The 22339-nt window shown below is 34.5% G+C and overlaps 1 protein-coding gene and 1 pseudogene across 1 annotated transcript in view; one reads left to right on the top strand and one right to left on the bottom strand.

Annotated features, from left to right (window-relative positions):
- GOLPH3 (golgi phosphoprotein 3) overlaps positions 1-22339 on the bottom strand; it is a 38153-nt gene that overhangs the window by 5005 nt on the left and 10809 nt on the right. The window contains exons 2-3 of the mRNA XM_039842731.1: positions 10878-11009; positions 6365-6479 (exon numbers count right to left, since the gene is read on the bottom strand). Coding sequence (XP_039698665.1) covers positions 6365-6479; positions 10878-11009 — 247 coding nt within the window. The remainder of the gene's footprint in view (positions 1-6364; positions 6480-10877; positions 11010-22339) is intronic.
- Positions 18088-18835, top strand: LOC120586229 (rRNA-processing protein FCF1 homolog; annotated as a pseudogene).

Raw genomic sequence — 22339 nt, 5'->3', positions numbered from 1 at the left:
AATATAGAAAGGAATCCAAACAATGCTATACAAAGTCATCAACGTACAAAAGGAGAGAGCAAGAGAATAAGAAAGCAATAGAAAAGAACTATAAAAACAATCAGGAAACAATGAAATAGCAATAACTACTATCTATCAACAATTATTTTAAATGTAAGTGGACTAAATATTCCTATCAAAAGACACAGGGTGTCTGAATGAATAAAAAACAAAACCCAAACGTATGCTCCTACAAGAGACCCACTTCAGATTAACAGACAGACCCAGACTGAAAGTAAAGGGATGGAGAAAGATATTTCATGCAAATGGAAATGAGAGGAACAAAAGCTGGGGTAGCAATTCTTAGACAAAATAGATTTTAAAACAACAGCTATATATATATCAATAAAGATGTTAAATAAAAAGTCAAAGAATAACATTAACTATAAATTTACCATATGTAAGAGTCAAACAACATGACGCTTGCTGATATTGTAGAGAAAGAAGTTTTAAACTGAAATGTGGGCATTAGAAACTGTATGTTATAAAGCCAATCCTTGTAGATTAATTTAATTAAATACAAATATAATATCCACACTGGAAATCAGAAGCTAAATTTATAGTGGTTTACATGTATTAAGTAACATGTTTTTGACAGGTTCTAATATAAAAAAGTATTTTTATAAGAAAAAGTATTACAGATATATATATATCAATGATTACTGGAAATAGTTACATATTATTTCCACAATAAAAATATTTAATCCAATTTAAAAAAAGGGTTGTAGCAAGAAACAAGAGCATTCTGTAATAAGGGGATTAATCCAACAAAAGGATATAAGTCCTGTAAATATCTATGTACCCAATGAAGAAGCACCTAAATATAAAAAGGAGATACTGACAGACATAAAGAGGATCGACATCATAAAGTAATAGTAGGGGATTTTAACACTCCATTGACATCAATGGACAGATCACTGAGGTAGAAAATCAACAAAGACACAGTGGCTTTAAAAAACACATGAGATCATATGAAGTTGAGATTTTTAGAGCATTTCACTTGAAAAAAAACGATCAAATAATGAAAAGTTGGTACCATACATTAAGTAAATTGAAGTCACCACTTGCATTTAAAAAAAAACACATAACTTTTTTAAATAAAAAACCTTTGGCAAATTAGCTTCTACAAAAAACAATCGCTGCACTCAACTTTCTTGGTAACTTCAAAAAAGAGAAGAGCTGAAATATATTTGGGGCCCTATCAGATTTTCAAACCTAATCATATAAAACCCACTGTCTCCCCAATAAATGTCTGCTGCACTTTTCACCAGACTTGGTTTTGTTTTGCGTTTTCTAATGTCACTGGCAGGTGGTAGGGAGTCTAAGTCACTAGGCTAGAATTGGCTAGCTTGTTTTCTGACACTCTCAATTAACTTTTAGAAATTTAAACTAAGAAACAACTTAATAGCTACATTTATGTGAAAGCCAATAAAAAGCACTACTTCAATTCTATGATAAATTATTAACTATGCTTATAAAATGATAAGTCAATTCTCAAAGTACTATTCCTAGCAATTCACTAATCAAATAGGAAAGTATTCTATGCCTCAGAGACTATCTTGGCCATCTAATCCCAAACAATAAACAAAGAGAATCAAGATTATTCCGAGAAACCTTAAAAAAAGAAAAATCCCTCTAATGCTGCTAAACAATGAATTTTTTTCTTTCTCATGGGAAATTAGTGGGATTAGCAGTTTATGATTTACTGTCTATTGTACTGAAGTCAAACTGAGGTTTATCCACATCTTTTTCACAATGAAATCTTATATACTGTGACCAATGGAACAGTAATGCTTATAAAGTTGCTGTGAGAATTTCTAAATTCCAAAATATGCTAACTTATAGTTTAGTGTTGCTACTAAAAATGAGAAGATCCTCACATAGACAGACCCACCTTCAAATAAGGTATTCCATTTCTGACTGGACCTTCTTACGGGCCATTATTTCTGCCTCAGAGGAAGTAATAAAAAGAGACTCAGATATCATCCTCTTTTGTAGCAGTTCCCCGGAAAAGGGCAAACTTTGTATGCTCACTTCAGCAAAACTTATTCAGATCTCCATAGATATTTGAAAGAATGAAGAACTCTCATAAGCAGAAGGCTGAAAGTATAACATGCGAATATTGTTTAATTCTATTTGGACCACCCCTAAAAAAGGTATAATGAAATAATTTAGTGGGCAAAGTGTCTTGGCATCCTAACGTTTCTGCTTTTTATTTTAAAAGAATGAAACTAAGCTAAAACCAAAGAATAAAGTCACCCTGAGATTAGCATACTTTCAGGACTACCAGTATAAATTAAGATAGAAGGAAGCTAGCTGGATGAGTAAAGAGAAGATACTGTAATAGGTACTGGTATAGTACCTATACTAACTACTAAAGACCTAGGTGCTTCAATTTAAGCAGAATATTAAATAACTTTAAATAATTTGTAATAAATGCCTGATGAATGAATGCTACTAAATTTCTAGATTAAAGGATGTTACTGTGATCCGTACTGTTGTTCATCAGTCCCTAAATTATTCACTCCTATATGAAGAGACTCTGTAAGTTATACAAATTTAATATGTATAAAATTTATTTATAGTTCACTTTTCTATAAAGGAAATTGTGAGAAGTATATATAGAGAGGAAAAGTTTTTCAAAGGTTATTTATGTCCACTGCTCAACAATTACTCTGGCAGAAATGACATACTGACAGGTACCTAAACAATTTCACATACACACAAAAAAACTGTCTTCCTTGACATGTTACAAAACTAAAAGCATGTTTATAAATTTGGCAATCTAGTGACACCTTGTGACCAAACTGATCAACTACATGTCTTAAGATTTCAGAAAACCAGAAATTCATTATTCTTAAAAAAGTAATCATTAAATATTTTTAAGTCTTTGCCCTCAAATATATGTATATTAATTTTTTTAAATTATCAAGATATATATTTACAATATATCAGTAGTTTTAGCATGTACAGATGTACAGTGTAAGTAATAATCAAACAAACCCCTAGAATCTCCTCCACCCCAGCAAAGAAACCTCTGGCAGGACCTTAGATGCCTCCCATGTCCTTTGCCTCAGAGGTAACAACCTGAACGACTTGTGTTATTCTCTTTTACCACCTATGCAAGTAACCCTCAACAACGTAGTACAATACTTAAGTTTTAAAAATCAAGTAGCAAGCCAACTTAGCTGTGTAAGGATAGCCCACTCATTTTACCACTCCCTCTAATCCCTCTAAACAGGAACAATTCCTTCCTTCAGTCTCATTCTGACTCTTCAAAAACCTAGACCACGTTCCACTTCCTCCTCTAACTACTAAAGTTCCCAAGGATTTCTCTTTTCTCTGAGCTACTATACTTAGAGAACCATACTACTAAATTCTAATCTGTTATCAAAGTATTAGAAATATATAACCGTTCCCCAAATGGGTTTCAAGATTCTTTCAGTCTGGAAGCACTTCTAAGTTTCACAGCACACTTGTCAGTATTGCTGCACTAACGGGTATGTGATAACACTCATTATCTTGAAGCAACTGAAAATTTTAAAAATTTACAAATCAACAAGCTGGCCACAGAACTGAACGCTTAAAATTGGTTAAGACAGTAAGGGATATGCTGTGTACATTTTACCACAATAAAAAAAAAAATGGTTTTTTTTTAAAAATCAGCAAGCTACCATCAGTACCAGGTGGGAAATAGATGTTTTCTTAATTTAAAAGAAATGTGTTTTTCTTCTCCCACTATGGATTCCTTTCTTTTATGCTGAAATTATGGTTCACTCTTAATGTATGTCAGGAAAATGCAACTAAGATGCTAGAGGTGATATTCTGGCATTGGCACTGATAACCATTCTAAACTTTATAGGACATTGTTTAAAAAAATGACTTGCTAAGTATTAGCCTCACAGTTTACTCAAATTCCTAATTCGAATGGACAGTTTTACAAAATCTTGATTGCTTTTAAATACTTTTGAGAAAAGCTTAGACTGCTGCCATCTTTTCACTCCTCAATCTGCTAAGAACAGAGCAACATCAGCTCAAGTTGAGAATCAAGTTGATGTTCATCCTCCTTGAATGCTATACTAACTGAATTCATATTAATAAATTCATTGGTAGGAATTCAATTTAAGGTATATAAACTGTCAAAGGAAATTAGATGACCTAAGACATTATTAAACCAAAGCCCCAGGTTCCGTTAGCACAAAGATGTTAGAAAGAGATCACTGATGGATGGAACATCTGAGAACATCTCCATAGTGCTAAGTGACACCAAAGTGGATATTAATAACACTAACATTAAGGCAATATCCACTATATTCCATAAAAAGAACTTCAGCACTGTAATTTATTTGCCAAAAAATAAAAAATAAAAAACAAAATAATAATAATAATAACCACCACCACCAACAACTTAGAGAAACCCTCCTTTTGGCCAATTAAGAACCTAATTACAAGTTGTGATTTGTAGTAACAATAGTGGTCAACAATGGCAGCACGATATGAGCTCGACCCAAAGACTGCTTAGGTCAGTTATCTCCAAAAAATATACAAAATGATCCATTAGGGTACAGTTAGAAGTTATTAGCACTTCCACCTTTATCTAAAAATAATTATATTTGCTAACATTTAACATATAGAGTTAACAGTAGGGCCCTCACTGAGTCAGTCAGTTGGATGGCTGCATGTTGCTGACAGGTGTAAGTGGAAGGCTAATTCCAAAGAGGGCTAACACTGAGTTGGGCACGGTGACATACTGCATTGGTATGTGCTGAGTAAGTAGATTTATGAATTATAGTATCTAGTTTTAACCAAAGAAATCTTCATCAAATGAGCAAAGTAATTTAAAAGATTCTTGCAAAAGAAATTCTAAGATATCACCTATATCCTAAGCACAAAGGGGGAAAGGGTAAAGTTAACGTTTCTCTCAGTGAGGTACAAAACTTTACCAGATCTACAAGAGGGTGGTCAAGTACAAAATTTCAAAATAATCAAGACAATCTTGTAAATAAATTTATGTTCTCTCTCAAAAAGAAGGAAGAATGAACCCTGCCCTAAGTGTAAAATGCCCATTATTGCCCTATTAGCCAAGAATGGAGTATGTATATTCAATTTTTAAATTAAAAAAAACATGCAAAACTCAAACTCTCTTACTGACAGAACATACTCATACTAGAACTTATTTTAGAAAATATTTATAAGTGAGAAAAATGTCATTATGTTACTTACCAATTTCTGACAAAGTCTACATTCTTAAAACAGTTGCTCTAAGCAGCAATATGTTTGAACATGAAATAAAATAACAATACATGTACAGTTGAGCCTTCAAAGATGCATGAGCTAGGGGCACCGAACCCTATGCAGTTAAAATTAACATATAACTTCTGACTCTCCCAAAATTTAACTACTCATAGCCTTCTGCTGACCGGAAGCCTTACCAATAAGTCGATTAACACTTCTTATGTTATATGTATTATACATTGTATTCTTACAATAAAGCTAGAAAAATAAAATGTTAAGAAAATCATAAGAGAAAATACATTTATAGTATTTATTGAAAAAAAATCCACATGTAAGTGGACTATGTTGTTCAAGGGTCAACTGCATGCAGAAGTTATGCTTTACATAACAGAAGGGAAGATCAACTTAGGCCGATACTCAAGGAGCTCTCTATCAAGAAGGTTAGACAAATACACAAATAACATAAATGAAGTCATTAGTGCTGTCAACCAAATATTTCAGGTTCTTCCCCACTACAGTGGCACTTTTCCATCTCTTTAAACTTAGGGAGGCCATGTGACTTGCTCTGACCGATGAAACCTAAATTGTGCGTCATTTCTGAGCAGAAACTTAAGAGTCTGAGTGATCTGCTATGCTCTTCTTCCCTTTACAACAGTGACTGACAATGCTCCAGATGGTGGCAGTTCCACTTGCTTGGCTGCCAGAGTGAGAATGAAATGGTCTGTGACCGACTTACCATATAAGTGAGAATTAAACGGCTGTTTTAAGCCACTGAAGTTTGGGGGTTGTTTGTTACCACAGTTTAACTAACCTGTCCACAATAAGGTAGTGTGAGGTAACTCTGATAAAGAATGATGAGAGCTCTAAGGAAGAACATTACAACTCATTTGGCATCTGCTCAATCTGGTGAAAGGGGATGAAATTTTTTAAACCACTATTTCCCCTATTCAGTAACTGATAACTGTAAAGTTTGCCTAAAAACTAAACAAGCTGTTGGTTATTTTGTCTGCATTTCTTTCAAAAGGATTTTAAACTTTTACAAAAAACTTTTAAACAGAATACAGTTTTTAGTTTACACACAGAAACTTACCACTAAGTAACTCTATCCAGTTCTGGACTGTTTCTGGAGGCTGAGTCTCCTTAACATGCTTCAGAGCTTCATCAAGAAGAACGTCCCCTGTTGGGGCATCAGACTTACAGATCACCTAAAATGCAAGCAATAACAAGGAAATGATCTGCTGCTTCCTTTTCTCTGACTTGATCTCTTTAAACGAAAAACTTAAACAATTACTCAAATAATTCAGTACAGTTAAAACCCCAAGTGTTCCTTTTGTTACTAAACCATGGGCTATTTGATCCACAAATGCATTTTTTAAACATTTATTAGTTCCAGAAACAGTCTCAGTTTTATGTAAGAATTCAGTATATGATAAATGTGGCATTTTACATTGGTAGAGACATTGTTCAATAATGTTATTAAAACAACTGGCTAACATTAGCAGTAAAAATTAAGATAAACTGGAGCCGAGAGTTTATACCACAATAAAATACAAAGATTTAAATGATGAAATATAATTCTGGGGGTGAGAAAAGCTTTTTGAAAATTCTGACAACTAGCATGAACATTTAAAAAAATAGCAATAGGTTTGAGATGACATAAAATTTTAAATACTACAAATATTTCTGTGAACTATATTACAGATACAGAATCCATCTTAAGAATGGAAAATTCAGAGTTAGGGGATAAGACAGAAAAATGTTATACTATTTTACCCAAGTAGATCTCTTATAGCTTTCATTAATGTTCTTGCCTCAGCAAAAAATTTTTAGTTGAAATTCTCTAATATCAAATTTGAATGTTACAGTAATGTTAGCTATTAAAATGTGAAATTTAACAGTATCATTTTTTAAATGCAACAATCTTCTCTCAAATTTATCCTCGAAGTGTCCTTTACCTTTTCGCTCAATCTTCTGAAAGGTTAAAAAAAGTACATACGATACCTATTTCTGAGACAGTATGACCAAAATGTACACCACAAACCTTTTTAAATTTTTCAGTTATAGTAAAGAAGGCAAAGAAAAAGGTAAAATTAATTTTAATGTAACTTTAATATAATTTTAATATAACCCAGTATAGCCAAATATTAACATGCAATAATTTTTTTTTTTTTAATGCCTACAGCACCTGGTCTTCCTAGGTGGTCTTCCATCCAAGTACTAACCAGGCCTGACCCTGCTTATTAGTTCCTGAGATCAGTCACTGGGCTTGTTCAAGGTGGCATGGCCGTAGTCCATGGACCACGGCTCCACTGGAACGTGAACCCAGAACCTTCTGCGAGTAGAGTAGACATGCTAACCACTACACTATGGAACCATGTCTGCAATAAATATTTTTAAGTTGAGATATTTTACATCTTTTTTTTCCACAGTAAGTATATTTTTTATAAAAAGCAAATCTTATCATGACATTCCACTGTTTCTGCTTAAAACTCTTCAAAGACTCACAGAGTAAGTTCTAAACTCCATAACAAAATTCAGTAACATGTAGCCCACTATCAAATATTCTCTGCTCGCACATATAATTTCTACTTAGTTCTTTTTTCCCCCTTAGAGGAGGGAGTCTCATTCTTAAATATGAACAGATAACCAAAGATGACATTTGAAGGAAAGCCTTAAACAACAGAGACAAAGAACTTTGATGAAACATGCATAACACAGATAAAAGAAACTTTCAAAAGAGCCATAATATCCTCAGAGATTTAAAAAAGATGTTACATCCATAAAACAAGAACGAGAAGCCACAATAAAAAACAAGAGCTCCTGAAAATAAAAAAATGTAAGAGCCATAAAAAGAAACTCAGCAGAGGGTTAAGAGATAAAAGAGGCCAAGAGAATGTTAATTATGTCAATTATATCTCAACAAAGCTGAGAAATAAACAAAAGTCGGGGGGGAAAAGCAGCCAAGAGGTCCACATCCAATTTATAGCAGTCTAGAAAATGGAGAGAAGATAGAAGAAATTTAAGAAAACTTCTCAAAACCAGAAGATACAAATTTCCAAACTGAACGAGCCAGTGCACAATGAAGTTTCATGCACAATGAATTTTTAAAGACTCACATCAAAGCATATCATACAATTTCAGAACACTAAGGATAAACAAGATCTCAAAGACTTCTAGAAAGGAAATAAATAGGTATCATACAAAGAATGAAAATCAGAAGGGCACCAGACTTTAACAGCAACTCTGTAAACTAGAGGACAAGGGGAAATACCATCAAAATTCTGTGGAAACATAATTTAAATCTAACATCCTATTCCCAAACTGTCAAATAAAACTGAGGCAGCGTTTCGAAGTATGCAAAATCTCAAAATAGCTTCCTCTCACAAGGGTCAAAGAAAATATTAGATACAGAAAACAAGATGCTGAAAGCTGTGAAAATATGACAGAAGTCTGAGCGGAACAAAGCATAAACCAGTCCAGGCTAGAGCACAAAGCAAATTTTATGGAGTTATATGACGTATTTGAACACAAGAAAATTAATACTGCTAATTTTTCTCTGAGGGACCATGTAAGAAAAAAAAAACAGCTACATAGAAAACTTTAAAAAGAGAGATTAACTCTAGGGAAAAAAAGGAGCATATGATAGGATATAATTTAACTCTGCAGAAGACAATATTAATACAGTTGTAATAATTTAAAACAATCATTATTGTTTTGCAAAAAAATCTGATATAACTCTATTGGGAAGATAGGGGAGAGCAGAGGTAAGTGGTCTGTAAGAGCCAAATATTCACCTACTTTAATAGAAAGTAAACAGCATCTCAATTTAACAAGAGATGGAAAGTTTATTTAGAAATAGGGAAGTAAATGCCAAAAGAAATAACTAAGAAAACTGTAGCAAGCTGAATGGTGGCCCCCTCAAAGATGTTCATATCCTAACCCCCAAACCTAATCCCCATTAAGTCTCTGTAGATCAAGTTAAATTAGATATGGAGATGAGATTGTCCTAGATTATCCAGATGGGCCCTAAATTCAATGAAAGTGTCCTTGAGAGAAATATACAACTGAGAGACACACAGGGGAAGGTTATGTGAAGACAGCAGAGAGAGATGTGGCCAGAAGCCAAAGAAAGCCTGGAGCTATCAGAAGCTAGAAGAGGCAAGAAACAAAGCCTTCAATGAGACCACAGTACATTCTGGCCTCCAGAACTGAGAGAGAATATCTGTTGTCTTAATATTCAAAGATTGTAGTAGTTTATTAAGGCAGTCCTAGGAAACTAATACAAGGATGGAGAATGGTTGGCTCCCAGAAGCAGGACTAAAGACTAAAGGATGAGAAGATTGCTTTTTTCGTTATAAGCCTTTTCACATAATATGATAGCTACTGTATATATATTATCTTAAAAAAATCAGTAAATGCTTTAAGTGAATAAATTAAATCATACTAGAGTATTTTCCCAAAAGACATATCAACTATTCATTAAGATCACACAAACCAGCAGACTGAAATAATAAGCCCACGCAGGTAGAGAACATGTGTCTCTTGGTCACCACTGTAACCCCAGGGTCAAGCACAATGCATAGCAGACTTAAGCACTAAATAAATATAATAAATTAACGGTAAAACAAGTTGTTGATAACCAATACAAAACCAAAACAAAAGTATCTATATTAGTACAAAGGACCAGTAATAATATCATTTGAGCTCCATAACATTAATGCAAAATTACTCATAATTACTTTAATTAGTAGCAACCTATGTGCATATTTCATTGATAACTATAACAGCAGATTCATAAGGTTTTATCTTACATAATTCTATGTTTGCACAGCAAACATTGTTTTTTTAAATCTTATGTCAGCTCATTTGATTTTATTTTAGATGACTAGATTTAATTTCAAAATCCCGTGAGAAATATTTTCTGCTATACCATGTGTACTTAGCATATAATTTTCAAGAATCATTAATGGCTTTCTTTCCTATAGGATTATTACTCTCTATAGTAAGCACATCAATCAAAAAATGTTCAGTTGTGACCTAAATCTTTTTGGATTTCATTAGGACACTGTATTAAGGAAAAACCAGTTTTGAAACATCATGTCCCCAAGAAACACAATGACAGACTAGAAGAGAATCAGCCTTGAATATCTGAGACTTAGCTAAAAATTCTAAAAACTAGCCAATCTATTTACACAGGCCTTTACAATGGAGAAGGCAGAGATCCGAAAAGTATTTATATTCTGCTAACAAGACCAAGAATCCATGGAAGGTTAATTTGCACAATAACACTTTTGAATTTAACATAAAGTTATGTCAAGTTTTTCCAAATTATGGCTTTCAGAAGCAGCATATAAAGTTGAGTCTTTTTAAAAATGTAAGATGCAATGGCCAGTTATCCTGACAATGAATTACATTACTCATTATGTACAAAGAACCAGGAAACTAAGAATGAAAAAAAATATATATGGAAACATGATTGAATAAAGACTCAACTTTAAAATCAACTTCCTCTTTCATTCCTGAAAGCTATTAGTAGACACATTCTTCATTTTTAGGCAGCACAAACTCTTTAAAAAGGATATGTTATTTAGTACTCCTCTTACCTTTCTTGTTAACAAACTTTTACGTCTCATTCCACAAGCCTCTAGTTGTAATCTTCCTCGTAATGCTAATTCAATTAACATACAGCCACGTAATCCAGATGATATACAATCATTCCAAAAAGATGTGTAACCCTATTTAAAAAGAGAAAACAAAACAGCTAATTTACTTTGAATTCAGTCAAAAATGTAAATATTTTTAGCCATTTGGTGCCTTTTCATGTCTTTCCATAATTTTAAATACAATATTGAAAAAATACAATTACCATACATTATATATAGGCCCAGGCCTAAAGTTCTGAATAAGAAACAGTAAAGTGATCATATGGACCTCCAAAGAGAAATTTAAGAGCAACATCCAAGGTAGAAGAACAGCCAGACAGAACGAAATAGGCATCTAGGGTTGTGGGGATACTCAAGGCAACCAGGCATCACCAGAGAAAGTCGGGGCCCTCTTTGAGAGCTAACAGCTGGGGCTGTCCAAATTATGAAGCCATGAACTCTGCCAGCAGGGTTACCAGCTATCAATTTAAAGTACCCACAGTAAAAATCTTAGACCCCATCTGTCAAGCAGAACAAGCCAGCCACGTTAAAAATGAGTTAACAGAGGTGATGAAGACCTGGCAATATTAAGCAGATTATGATTTGATTCAAAAGGCACAACTAACCACATCTGCAACCATATTGTGAGAGGGGAAAGTAGTAGCAGTGATGATTATTACAGCCAATTATGACTATGTATTCAGTGATACTACACAGCTCTTACACTTAGAAGCCAATAATCATTTCAGATTCCTAAATGGATCTGAGATTCTACCACCACCAGTGGAGGAAATATCTTCCATGCCCTTGGTTAGTCCAAGGACAGGGTAATAATGTTCAAAGTTCAAGGTCATACTGAGGAAGGACCACTGGCCAGACAATCAACCTGCTGATGAAGCAGCAGCTGCACTAGGAATATCATTAGCCATAGTAACTTGAGGATATCCCCTTATCATTGTAGAATAAACAACTGGGTCCTCCTGATGGAGTTTATAAGATCACAAGAAAACTTTGTGGCCCTACAAGTTCAAGATTGTGATCAGAAATGTTCCTATAAATACAATGATGTGAGAGGGAGAGATATCCCAAGTAGAGCTAGGTATTACACTACCCCGAATCCAGAGAAACATGATTAGGTTCATGGGTCTACGTGCAAGAACAGAGGATGTCATTAAGACCTTAATATGGTTGTACTGGTGTTAGGATGCTAGAAAATCGAAAACAGGTACATTGGAAGGTTATACCATGTGCAGCTCACAGGCCTCCAACAAAACTAAGAATAGAAACAAGAGACAAAACCAATTCAAAGCACTTCCCTTTCACTATCTACTTTAACAACAACAAATAATAACAGCTAGATAGGCAGAGACTCACAAAGCGGTGCCAGCTAAAGTGACTACAGAGTCCTACTCCAATCAATTTTTTTGTTGTTGTTGGGAGTCCCCAGCATCAGAGACTCGGGCCAACCTTTAGGCCAACCTCATGAGAAGGTTGTGCAACTTAAACTGGGATAAATTACCTTTTTCATACGGTAGGTCATTCAGAAGCAAGGAGCCATGTAGAAAGAACAAACAGTTAAGGAATGAGACAATGACCCTGGTGACATGCTCTGCAGACAAAGTCCTTCCCTAGGGAGGTTGTTCCAAGGTATAAATTAAGGGGATAGAGACTACAGGAAACCTAATGCTGCTGCTCATCTAAGTAACAACAACATCCAACCCAGCTTTTTCTCAGTGATAAGATATTCATTTGGCTATTTGCCTGATTCCTTTTCACTCAAGTGGATCAACTCGAATGGGGGGAAAGTGTGTTGTTTATTGGGCCCCTTAAAATGCAAACACTGAGAAGAGTTCTCACCATTACAGTTATGAACTCCAGAGGTGCTTAACCAGGAGCTCTTTGTTGTTTAAGAATGAACTCGAAAGGCTGGCCACCCACAATGAAATATAATAAAAGCACACTGCATAAATGTAAGAGAGAAACACCCAGATTATGCCATTTCCCTGCATAGAACACCAGACATATAAAGACAGATACTACATAAGAAACAGGTACAAAACAGTATATATAATGTGATCCTAAGTTGAAATTATATAAATATATATGCATATAGGATATCTTGATGTGCTTTTATATTAATATATAAAAGTCAACTTTAAATGTTCATTTGTTAAACCAATTAATTTGTAAAAATCTATGCACCCTATGTTCATGGCAGTACTATTTATAATAGCCAAGATAGGGAAGCAAACTAAATGCCCATCAACAGATGATTAAATAAAGAAGTTATGGTTCATATATACAATGGAATATTACTCAGCCATTAAAAGAAAAAATGAAATCCTACCATTTGCAACGACATGAATGGACCTAGAGGGTAATAAATACTATATGATTTCACTTACACATGGAATCTAAGAAACAAAAAGAACAAACTAATCAAAAGCAGACTTACAGGACAATCCGGTGACCGCCAGAGGGGAGGGGGATGGAGGGACTGAGAGAAACAGGTCAAGAGTTAAAAAAAGTACAAATTAGTAGTTGACAGATGGTCACGGGGATGGGGAGCACGGCATAGGGAATGCAGTCAGCATTAATGTAATGGCTAGGTGGAGAGACAGAGGAGAGAAAGAGCAATTAGGGGGATCGTTTCATAAACTATATAAATGTCTAACTACTCTATACTTGAAACATAAAATTTTTAAAAACTAAATACATGTTCACATTTGCTGACAGTTATCATGGACCTTTAGTCAGAAAACAATGAACACAAAGACATTGTTTATTATAGTACAACAATGGAAACAGTCTAAAAGTCAAAGAAACTAGTCTAAATAAATTCAGCATTTCCCAAACTTTCTTGACCTTGGACTGCTTTTATTTACAGAATACCTTTAACCATCTGTAGAATATTACAATTTTGTGGAAATCAGTTTTTAAAATTTGGTGTAAAAGGTTATTTCAAAATACAAGAACGATATTACCAAATCATATATAGAGTAGGGTCCTAGTTTTGAAGTGGATTAGAAGGAAAGCGTTAGCAGTAATGTTTGGCAATTCTGGTTCTATTTATTTTTAGACTTTTCTGTGTGCACTAAGATGGACAATGGAGGCAAGGAGACCAGTGAGGAAAAAACTATAGTTGTTCAAGCTTATATGGTTACAACTAACATTCAATGAAAACAGTTAAGAACCACAAAGTAAACTATAATGGGAGGCAGTACAGAACAATCCTCAGGAACCTAGATTATGAAACCATGAACATCTAAGCAACTCAAAATAATTCTAGTAGTCAATATATGTATGTAAGAGGTACACAAAATAGTTATTTTACCAGACATGTTTGTTTTCATCCGCCAAGTATTTGAAAACAAAATCACTAAAACACAAGCACCATTATCTTCTATATAATGCTGAATTCTGGTGTGACCAGTTTTGGAAATGACTGCCTGAAAAGTGTGTGTGTGTGCGTGTGTGTGTGCGTGTGTGTGTGCGCGTGCGCGTGTGTGTGCGCGCGCGCAAACACTTGGGATTTACTACCAAACCTAACCCAAAGGTTGTACTAGTGAGGCCACTGTTGACTCACATCTCCTTTTCAGAAAACTTACCCTCATCTAGAGATTCTAGAAAAAACAGGTGATTGTGCTCCACTACATCTAATTGGACCAGGAGGGCAAATCAAAGTTTCCCTCCCAAGAATATGAATTTGGCACAGAGAGGCTGGGTCAGTTATATGGGCATGGGCATTGAAGATATAACTGGTTATCTTGATTCAGACGCCACTGGCCATTTTGTACAAGTGCAATCACAGAACGAAGGTAAACAGAAAGGAAAATAGAAGAGATATGCAGAGTAGAAATGAGAGAACATGCAATAACAGGCAGATCAAGACATACAGAGACAGACACAGAATAGTATCCTAACAGAAGCGTTCCTATGTGTTTCAGCTGTATTCCTGAAACTCATTTCCATGAGATTCACCTGTGTCTCCTTAGGATACTCTGCAGTAATTTCTGTTCCTGCAAGCAACTTCTAGTAAGGCCAAAAGGAATTTAATGAAATATTGGATTTAAAATATTATAACTGTGGTATCTGACAAAGGTCTTTTTAATTCAAGTACAGAAACTATAAAGGATTCATCATAGACCAATAAATATTATGCATGGCTAGGAAATTCAAATTTGCATGCACTTAACCTTTAGTTGTTATTAGAAAAATAAGTGTGATTATAACAACAAAGCAGCTGCTTATTGAAAACAAACAGCAGTCCAATCAACTCATTTAATCCATTTGTCAAAGAACAAATTAGGACTTGCCATTAATCAAACACCACTTAAATTTAAGTGCCATATTCCAATTAATCTCATCGTACAGTCATGTACCAGTAACAGACTGCATATAATGATGGACCACATATATGACGCTGGTCTTGTAAGACTGCAATAGAGCTGAAAAATTCCTATTGCCTAGTAATATCATAGTGCAACACATTACTCACGTGTTCGTAGTGATGTTGTAAACAAAACCTTCTGATATAGCACATAGTTACAGTAGGTTATACCATCTAGGTTTGTGTAAGTACACTCTATGATGTTCACACCATGGCAAAATTGCCTAATGATGCATTTCTCAGAACATATCCCTGTCACTAAGTGGCACCTGACTGCAGAAGCAAATGAAACTGACAATCCCAACCTTACAAAGACAGAAAACATGCATACATTAAGACACATATTAAAAAGCATCTATACATCATACAAATCCAAACTGAGAAACATTCTATCAAAGAACTGGTAAAGAACTAAAGGAAACCACGGTAAAAGAATTAAAGTAAAGAATGACAATGACTCATTAAGAAAAGCAATGATTCATCAAATACAGAATCTCAGTAAAGACATGGAAATTCTGTAGTTTAAAAGTATAAAGACTAAAATGAAAAGTTCACTAGAAAAGTTTATATTTGAGATGAAAGGGAAAAAAAATCAATGAGCTTGAATTTAAATTTGAAGAACAGGAGAAAAAAAATGAAAAATGAGGAAAGCCTCAGAGACACTAAAGTCTTCAAGGCCCCCAGAATAGGAAAACAGATGTTTCAAAAAGAGAGAAAGCAGAAAAAAATAACAGCTGAAAATTTCCCAGATTTGCTGAAAAATATCATCTAAAATCCAGATGCTCAACAAATTCCAAGCTGGATAAACACAGACACTCCAACACATCACAGTCAAACTGCTGACAACAAAGAGAATATCTTGAAAGCTACAAGAGAAACAACTTATCACATATAAGGAAACAATTAACAGATAACTTCTCACTGGTAACACTGGAGAAAAGGCCGCGTTAGGATAACACAAAGTGTTAAAAGGAAAAAAAAAACTATCAATCAAGAATATATATCCAGCAAAATTATCCTTCAAAAATGAAAGTGAAACAAAGACATTCCTCGATAAACAAAAACTAAATTTGCTACTGGCAGGTTTGCCTTACAAGAAATACTAAAAGAAGTTTCTGCTGGCTGAAAGTAAGTAACATCAGAAGGTATTTCAAACCCATATGAAGAAAAGATACAATGGTAATTTTAAAAGACTGTATTTTCTCTTTTTGCTTTTAAAAACTGATTTAAAACAGTAAGTATAAAACAGTACTGTTAGGGTTAAAACATGTAAAGTTGTAATATTCTGACAAAAATGCACGAAGGAAAGAGTAAATAAAGCCACATTGGAGCAAAGTTTCTATATTTTGCTTTTTGAAGAAGAGTATAATAAAGACTTTTATATAATGACTTTATATAAAGACTTTTATATAAATGACTTTTTGAAGAAGAGTATAATAAAGATACATATTGTAATCTCTAGAGCAAATACTAAGAAAAAAACTCAAACGACTATAGTGAGGGAGGGAGGAAATTTAAATGGTATAACTAATTTTCTATTTAACACAAAGAAAGACAGTAAAGGAGAAATAGAGGAATAGGACAATTGACACAGAAAACAAAGCACAGTGGCTGCTATAAAGACAGCTCTATCAATAATTACATTAAATATAAATAGATTAAATATTCCACATCAAAAATAAAGATTGCAAGACTGAATAAAAGATCTAACCATATGCTCTCTAAAAGAGATAATTTAGATTCAAAGACATAAATAGGTTTTAAAGAATGAAAAAATATATAACCATATATCAGAGATATGGCACGTTGAGTTCGAGACCACCACAATAAAGCAAGTATAGCATTAAAGCGAGTTGTAATCTTTTTGCTGGTGGAGGGTCCTACCTTCGATTTGTAAAAAGTGCAACATCTGTAAAGTGCAATAAAGTGAAGTGCGATAAAACAAGGCATGCCTGTATGCCATGCAAACAATAATCAAAAGAATGCTGGCATATATTAATATAAGACAAAACAGACTTCAGGGTAAGAAATTAAGAGGGACAAAAGGGCACATTTCATAATGATAAGTTAACCATCAGAAAGATATAGCAATTGTAAATAAACATATACATACCTAACAACAGAATCTCAAAATATATGAAGCAAAAACTGAAAACAGAAAGGAAAAATAAACAATATAACAGTAGTTGAAGATTATACTGACAATAAGAAAACAACTAGACAGAAAAGAACTAGACAGAAAACAAAGATACAGAACTGAGTAACACTGTCAACCAGGTTGACCTAAATGACATTTATAGAACTTTCCAACAAACGAGAGTAAAATAAACATTCTTTTCAAGCACACCTGAAATATTTCTCAAGATAGACCATATGGTAGCCTAAGAGTTTAAAAGAAATAAAATCATATGAAGTATATTTTACTCTAACGAAATTAAATTAGAAAGCGACAGAATGAAATCCAGGAAATCTCCTTTGGAAATTAATCTACCACTTCTAAATAATCCATGGGTCAAAGAAATCACAAGAGAAATTAGGAAATATTTTTAACTTAATGAAAATGAAAACACAAAATAACAAAATCTATGAGATGCAGCTGAAGCAGTGTTTAGAAATTCTGTAGCTTTATCAAATATCTATGTTACAAAAGATCTCAAATCAGGAAACTAATCTTCCACTTTAAGAAACTAGAAAAAGACCTAAACCCAAAGCAATAAAAGGGAAAGAAATAATAAAGATTAGCATGGAAACCAATGAAATGCATAACAGAAAAATGCGGGGGGTTGGGGCGCGGAGGAGGATAAAGCCAACAGTTGTTTCTTTAAAAACATCAAGATTAAAACAGGAGAGTACAGGGGAAGGAGAAAGGAGAGAGGAAAGAGATACACAAATTACCCAAATCAAATATAAACACAGGGAAAGATTCCGGGAAAAACAAGCGTGTGGAGTGAACACAGGAAAGCAAGGAAGAATGCAACCATGAAGCAAATGCTTAATCTGAAATCAGAGGCTCAAAGAAAAGGTTAGATTAAAACCTAAAAAGAAAGATCCCAGTGCACTCAAGGAAAGAAAGATAAGTCCCTCAAAACCATTCTTGCTTATTCTTCCAATCTAACACACAGCTGGGCCTACCTTGCTACATCATGGTTGATACCAATTTTATCAATTTTTCCATTAAAGCCATACTGAACTGAGTGCAGTCAATGATGGGCTGTCTGTATGCCAAGGGTATTCCTTGTATAACTGACTGTGAAATGGCTGAAACTGAGAAATTGGGGCAGAAGTATCCAGTGGCTCTAAGAATTGCCAAGGAAACCCAAGACTTGAACAATTGCCTTGCACAAACAAAGGAACCTGTGCAGATGACTGCTTAATACAGAGAGTAACAGCACAAGTGTAACATCGTGGCCATGGGGGACAGGATGTTAAAGATCAGGAAGATCTCTATAGTTTCCATCATGTACATTTCCAACCCTAGGTATACAACACTGAGTAGTTGCCAGATGATTATGGAGCCCCTCGGTTCTAATTCTTAAAAGACAAAGTTCTTCTACTTTCCTTCAAGCAACTTTCTCTGTTGTCAGTTTATTAAACATGCTACAACATGAATTATTATTCCACTCACCTATCTACTCTGTTATGAGCTGAGTATGGTTAGATATACTCACATTTTAATCTTGTTTTAAAAAGTGTTTTTGTATCATTTTTAAATGTTTCATTTTTTATAAAACAGATAACTGCTCACAAATTTATAAATAAACACAGGGACATCACTTCCAATCATACACACATTTAAAGGATTAAAAGAGAATACTATAAACTTTATGCCAATAAACAATTTAGACAAAATGTTCAAATTCCTGAAAAAAACACAATTACCAAAACCAACTCAGGAAAAAGTATAAAATCAGAATAAACCTATTAACAAGAAATTGAATAAGGTAATGAAAATCTTCACAAAGAGTATCATTGAGATGTAAGAAGAATCGGGCTGGACCTGTGTTGAAACCTGAATATTGACCCCCACCATAGGAAAAACTTGTTAGGGGATTTTAAGCAAGGCATTTAATATCCTGAGTCTCCACTTTCTCATCCATACAATGAGAGAGACAGACTTCAGGCACTCTACAAGTATGATTCTAATCAATAAAGAATTCCCTAAGGGGGTAAGTATGCTGTGATTTAGGGCAAAACAGGATATATGATGTGTTTTAATTTCAAAAAAGGCATTTGCAAGTCAATCATCAGGGTATTTTAAAAACTGTTTAATACATAAAGAACTGTCTAAAGAATTAAGTTAACATCTCAGGATCGATGAGCACTTGAAAACTGGTGTTTGGCACTATTATACATAATCTAGAAGAAAACAAAAAAAAGTTTGTTTTCACTTCACATTGAGATCTTCTTAAATGTCAAAATGATAAGAAAATTTGGAAATATGTTGCCACACTGTTAATAGCTACAAAGGCATGACAAGTGTGTACTATTTAGATTTTTTAAAATCCAAATTAAAGACTCTGTGGTTGATAGTTTCTCGACTATACAGAAATCTAAAGATCATCACTATTTCCTAAAAACTCCACATTCCAGTATGCTGAGGTAACTATGAAAGTAGCAGTTAACTACAGAAAGTAGCTTATCATCAAAAAGAATATGGATTAAAAAGCTAAAAATATAAGATTTCAAAAAATAAGTTATCGTATCCCTGTACAGAACCAGCCTTTAAGATGGCCCCCAATGAGCCCATGCCCTCGTATAATCCCTTGCTCTTGAATAGGCTTAGACTTGGGGACTTCCTTCTAACAAATAGAATTTGGAAAATATGATGGCATGTCACTTGAGATTAGGGTACATACAGACCAACTCTGCCCTATCGCCCTCCTCCCATTCACCCCAAACTCCTTGAAAGTATAGTCCAAAAATAAGTCTCCACCACCTCCCTTTCACTTCCCATGCAATCTGATACAGTTCTCAGCAAGCCTTCTCTTATGTAACCGCCCCAAAACACCTGATGCTGTTGACATTCCCTTCTCCTCCCCTGGCCTCCCTAACCCCACTCTCCTGATATCCTAGGCAACTCCTGCTCAGGCTTTTACAGATTACTCTTCTACCTATTCCTTAAGTATAGTGCTCAGTATGGCCTTTTATCTTGTTTATACACTCTTCTTGAGATATCTCAAATTACTCTCACTTTTTTCTTTAATATTTCAGTCCAGGCCTTCATGGATAACTCTTAACATTTGTAACATATCCTCCCAAATCCTTTCTTACGTCCAGTTTGTACAAGTCAGTCAGTCATACACCAAATATCTAATCTACTATATATGTTAAAACTGGGCTAAGCATTTGACGTACACCATGTCTAATTCGTAGAAGGACTCGTAAAGTAGGCATTATTCTTCCATTTTTCACAAGACAATGAAACTGAGGCTCAAGGGAATGAAGGGACCTGCCACAGTTACTGAGTGGCAAAGCTGGAACTGAAACTGGACTCCCTAGCTCCAAAGCTCTGGTTCTATTACTGTGTCTCACCCTACTAATACTATTTGTTTAATGGGCGATCTAGGTGTGCTTCCTTTCAACACCATGAAAATGGAAGGGAGTATTACTCATGTTTATTTCCATTCCTGCCACTGATCACTTCACTGCAAAGAGCAGAAAACAAAGTATGAGCAGAAACTGACTTCCTCTCAAGCAAATGAATCTTTTAAAGGATTTGTGGCAAAATGCACTTTTGACTAAATTTTAAAAAGTATATTTAACAGCATCGTATCAGACCTAACTGTACTCCCCTAGTCTTGTCTTCTCTAGAAAACATGAAGGTTTTATTTAATAAACAATTTAACACTTCAGTTTGCAAAGCTGTTTTCACATAAATTATCATCTTGTCTCCAAAATAACCTGATAATCATCATTTTACAGTTGAAGAATCTGAAGTTTAGAGAAGAAATATGACCACAGTCACACTTCAGAATCAGCAGTTGCACCTCATAACTTACTGTGCTGTGACCAAAAAACGGTGATTCTACCAGTACATCACGTTGTATTTTAAGTTGAGGACATACTGAAAAGTATATAAAATAACAAAAGCATGTAAGTTTTCTAGCAAGTCACTGTTACACAATTTGTTTATTAGATATTAGCCTCTGCATGATTTTTAACAGAAAACCAATCCCATTTGGGAAGCAGAGGCACAAAGTCACGTACAGTAAAAAAACAATATTTTAAATTCTCAGAATAAAATATATTTTTAATTCAATAAACATCTACTGAGTGCCAAGCAGAGGAGATAAAGATGACCAAGATACAAGGCATAGAATGAAAAACAATTATAATTTAATGTGATAAATAATAGTAACATGATTAAATGGCACTTGTTCATTCTTCATTCCAAAAACATGCTGCTGTGAACTGAGTTGTATTCCCTCAAAATTCATGTTAAAACCCTAACCCTTTGGTTTAACATGGGAGCCTTAGGGAGATAATTAAGTCTGGAGAGTCATGAGGGTAGGGCCTTCGTGATGGGATTAGTGCTCTTGTAAGAGGAGACAGCAGAGATTGTGCTCTCTGAGATGTGAGGGAGGACAGAGAGAAAGCTTACCAGAACCTGACTATGCAGGCATACTGATCTGTCTTCCAGGCTCCAGAACTGTGAGAAAATAAATTTCTGTTGTTTAAACTCATTCTGTTGGTATTGTTTTGGCAGACTCACACACATGCAATAACACCTACGGCATACTAGGCACAGTGCTAGGTACACAATGATAAGCACAGGGCATACCAGAACAACTAACCCTGGCGGGGGCAGAGAAGGACAAAAAGTAAAGAGTTTAAGATGAGCATCAAAAAACGAGTAAGAACTGGCTGCCAGGTAGAGGGCCTATAAAGAAGAATCGGCTCATACAAACGTGAAGGCCTAAGAGAGTAACAATGTGATTTCCAGGCCATTAGAGAGATAAGTAAATGAAGGTCCACGACATGATGACTGTATGTACAAACCTATTAATTATGATACATCCAATAATAATAGAAC

This window comes from Pteropus medius, unplaced genomic scaffold (assembly GCF_902729225.1).
Source record: "Pteropus medius unplaced genomic scaffold, Ma_sr-lr_union100, whole genome shotgun sequence".
In the NCBI taxonomy this organism is placed as follows: domain Eukaryota; kingdom Metazoa; phylum Chordata; class Mammalia; order Chiroptera; family Pteropodidae; genus Pteropus; species Pteropus medius.
The sequence above is the reverse complement of the archived record's forward strand: the minus strand, read 5'-3'. Positions and strand labels throughout refer to the sequence as shown.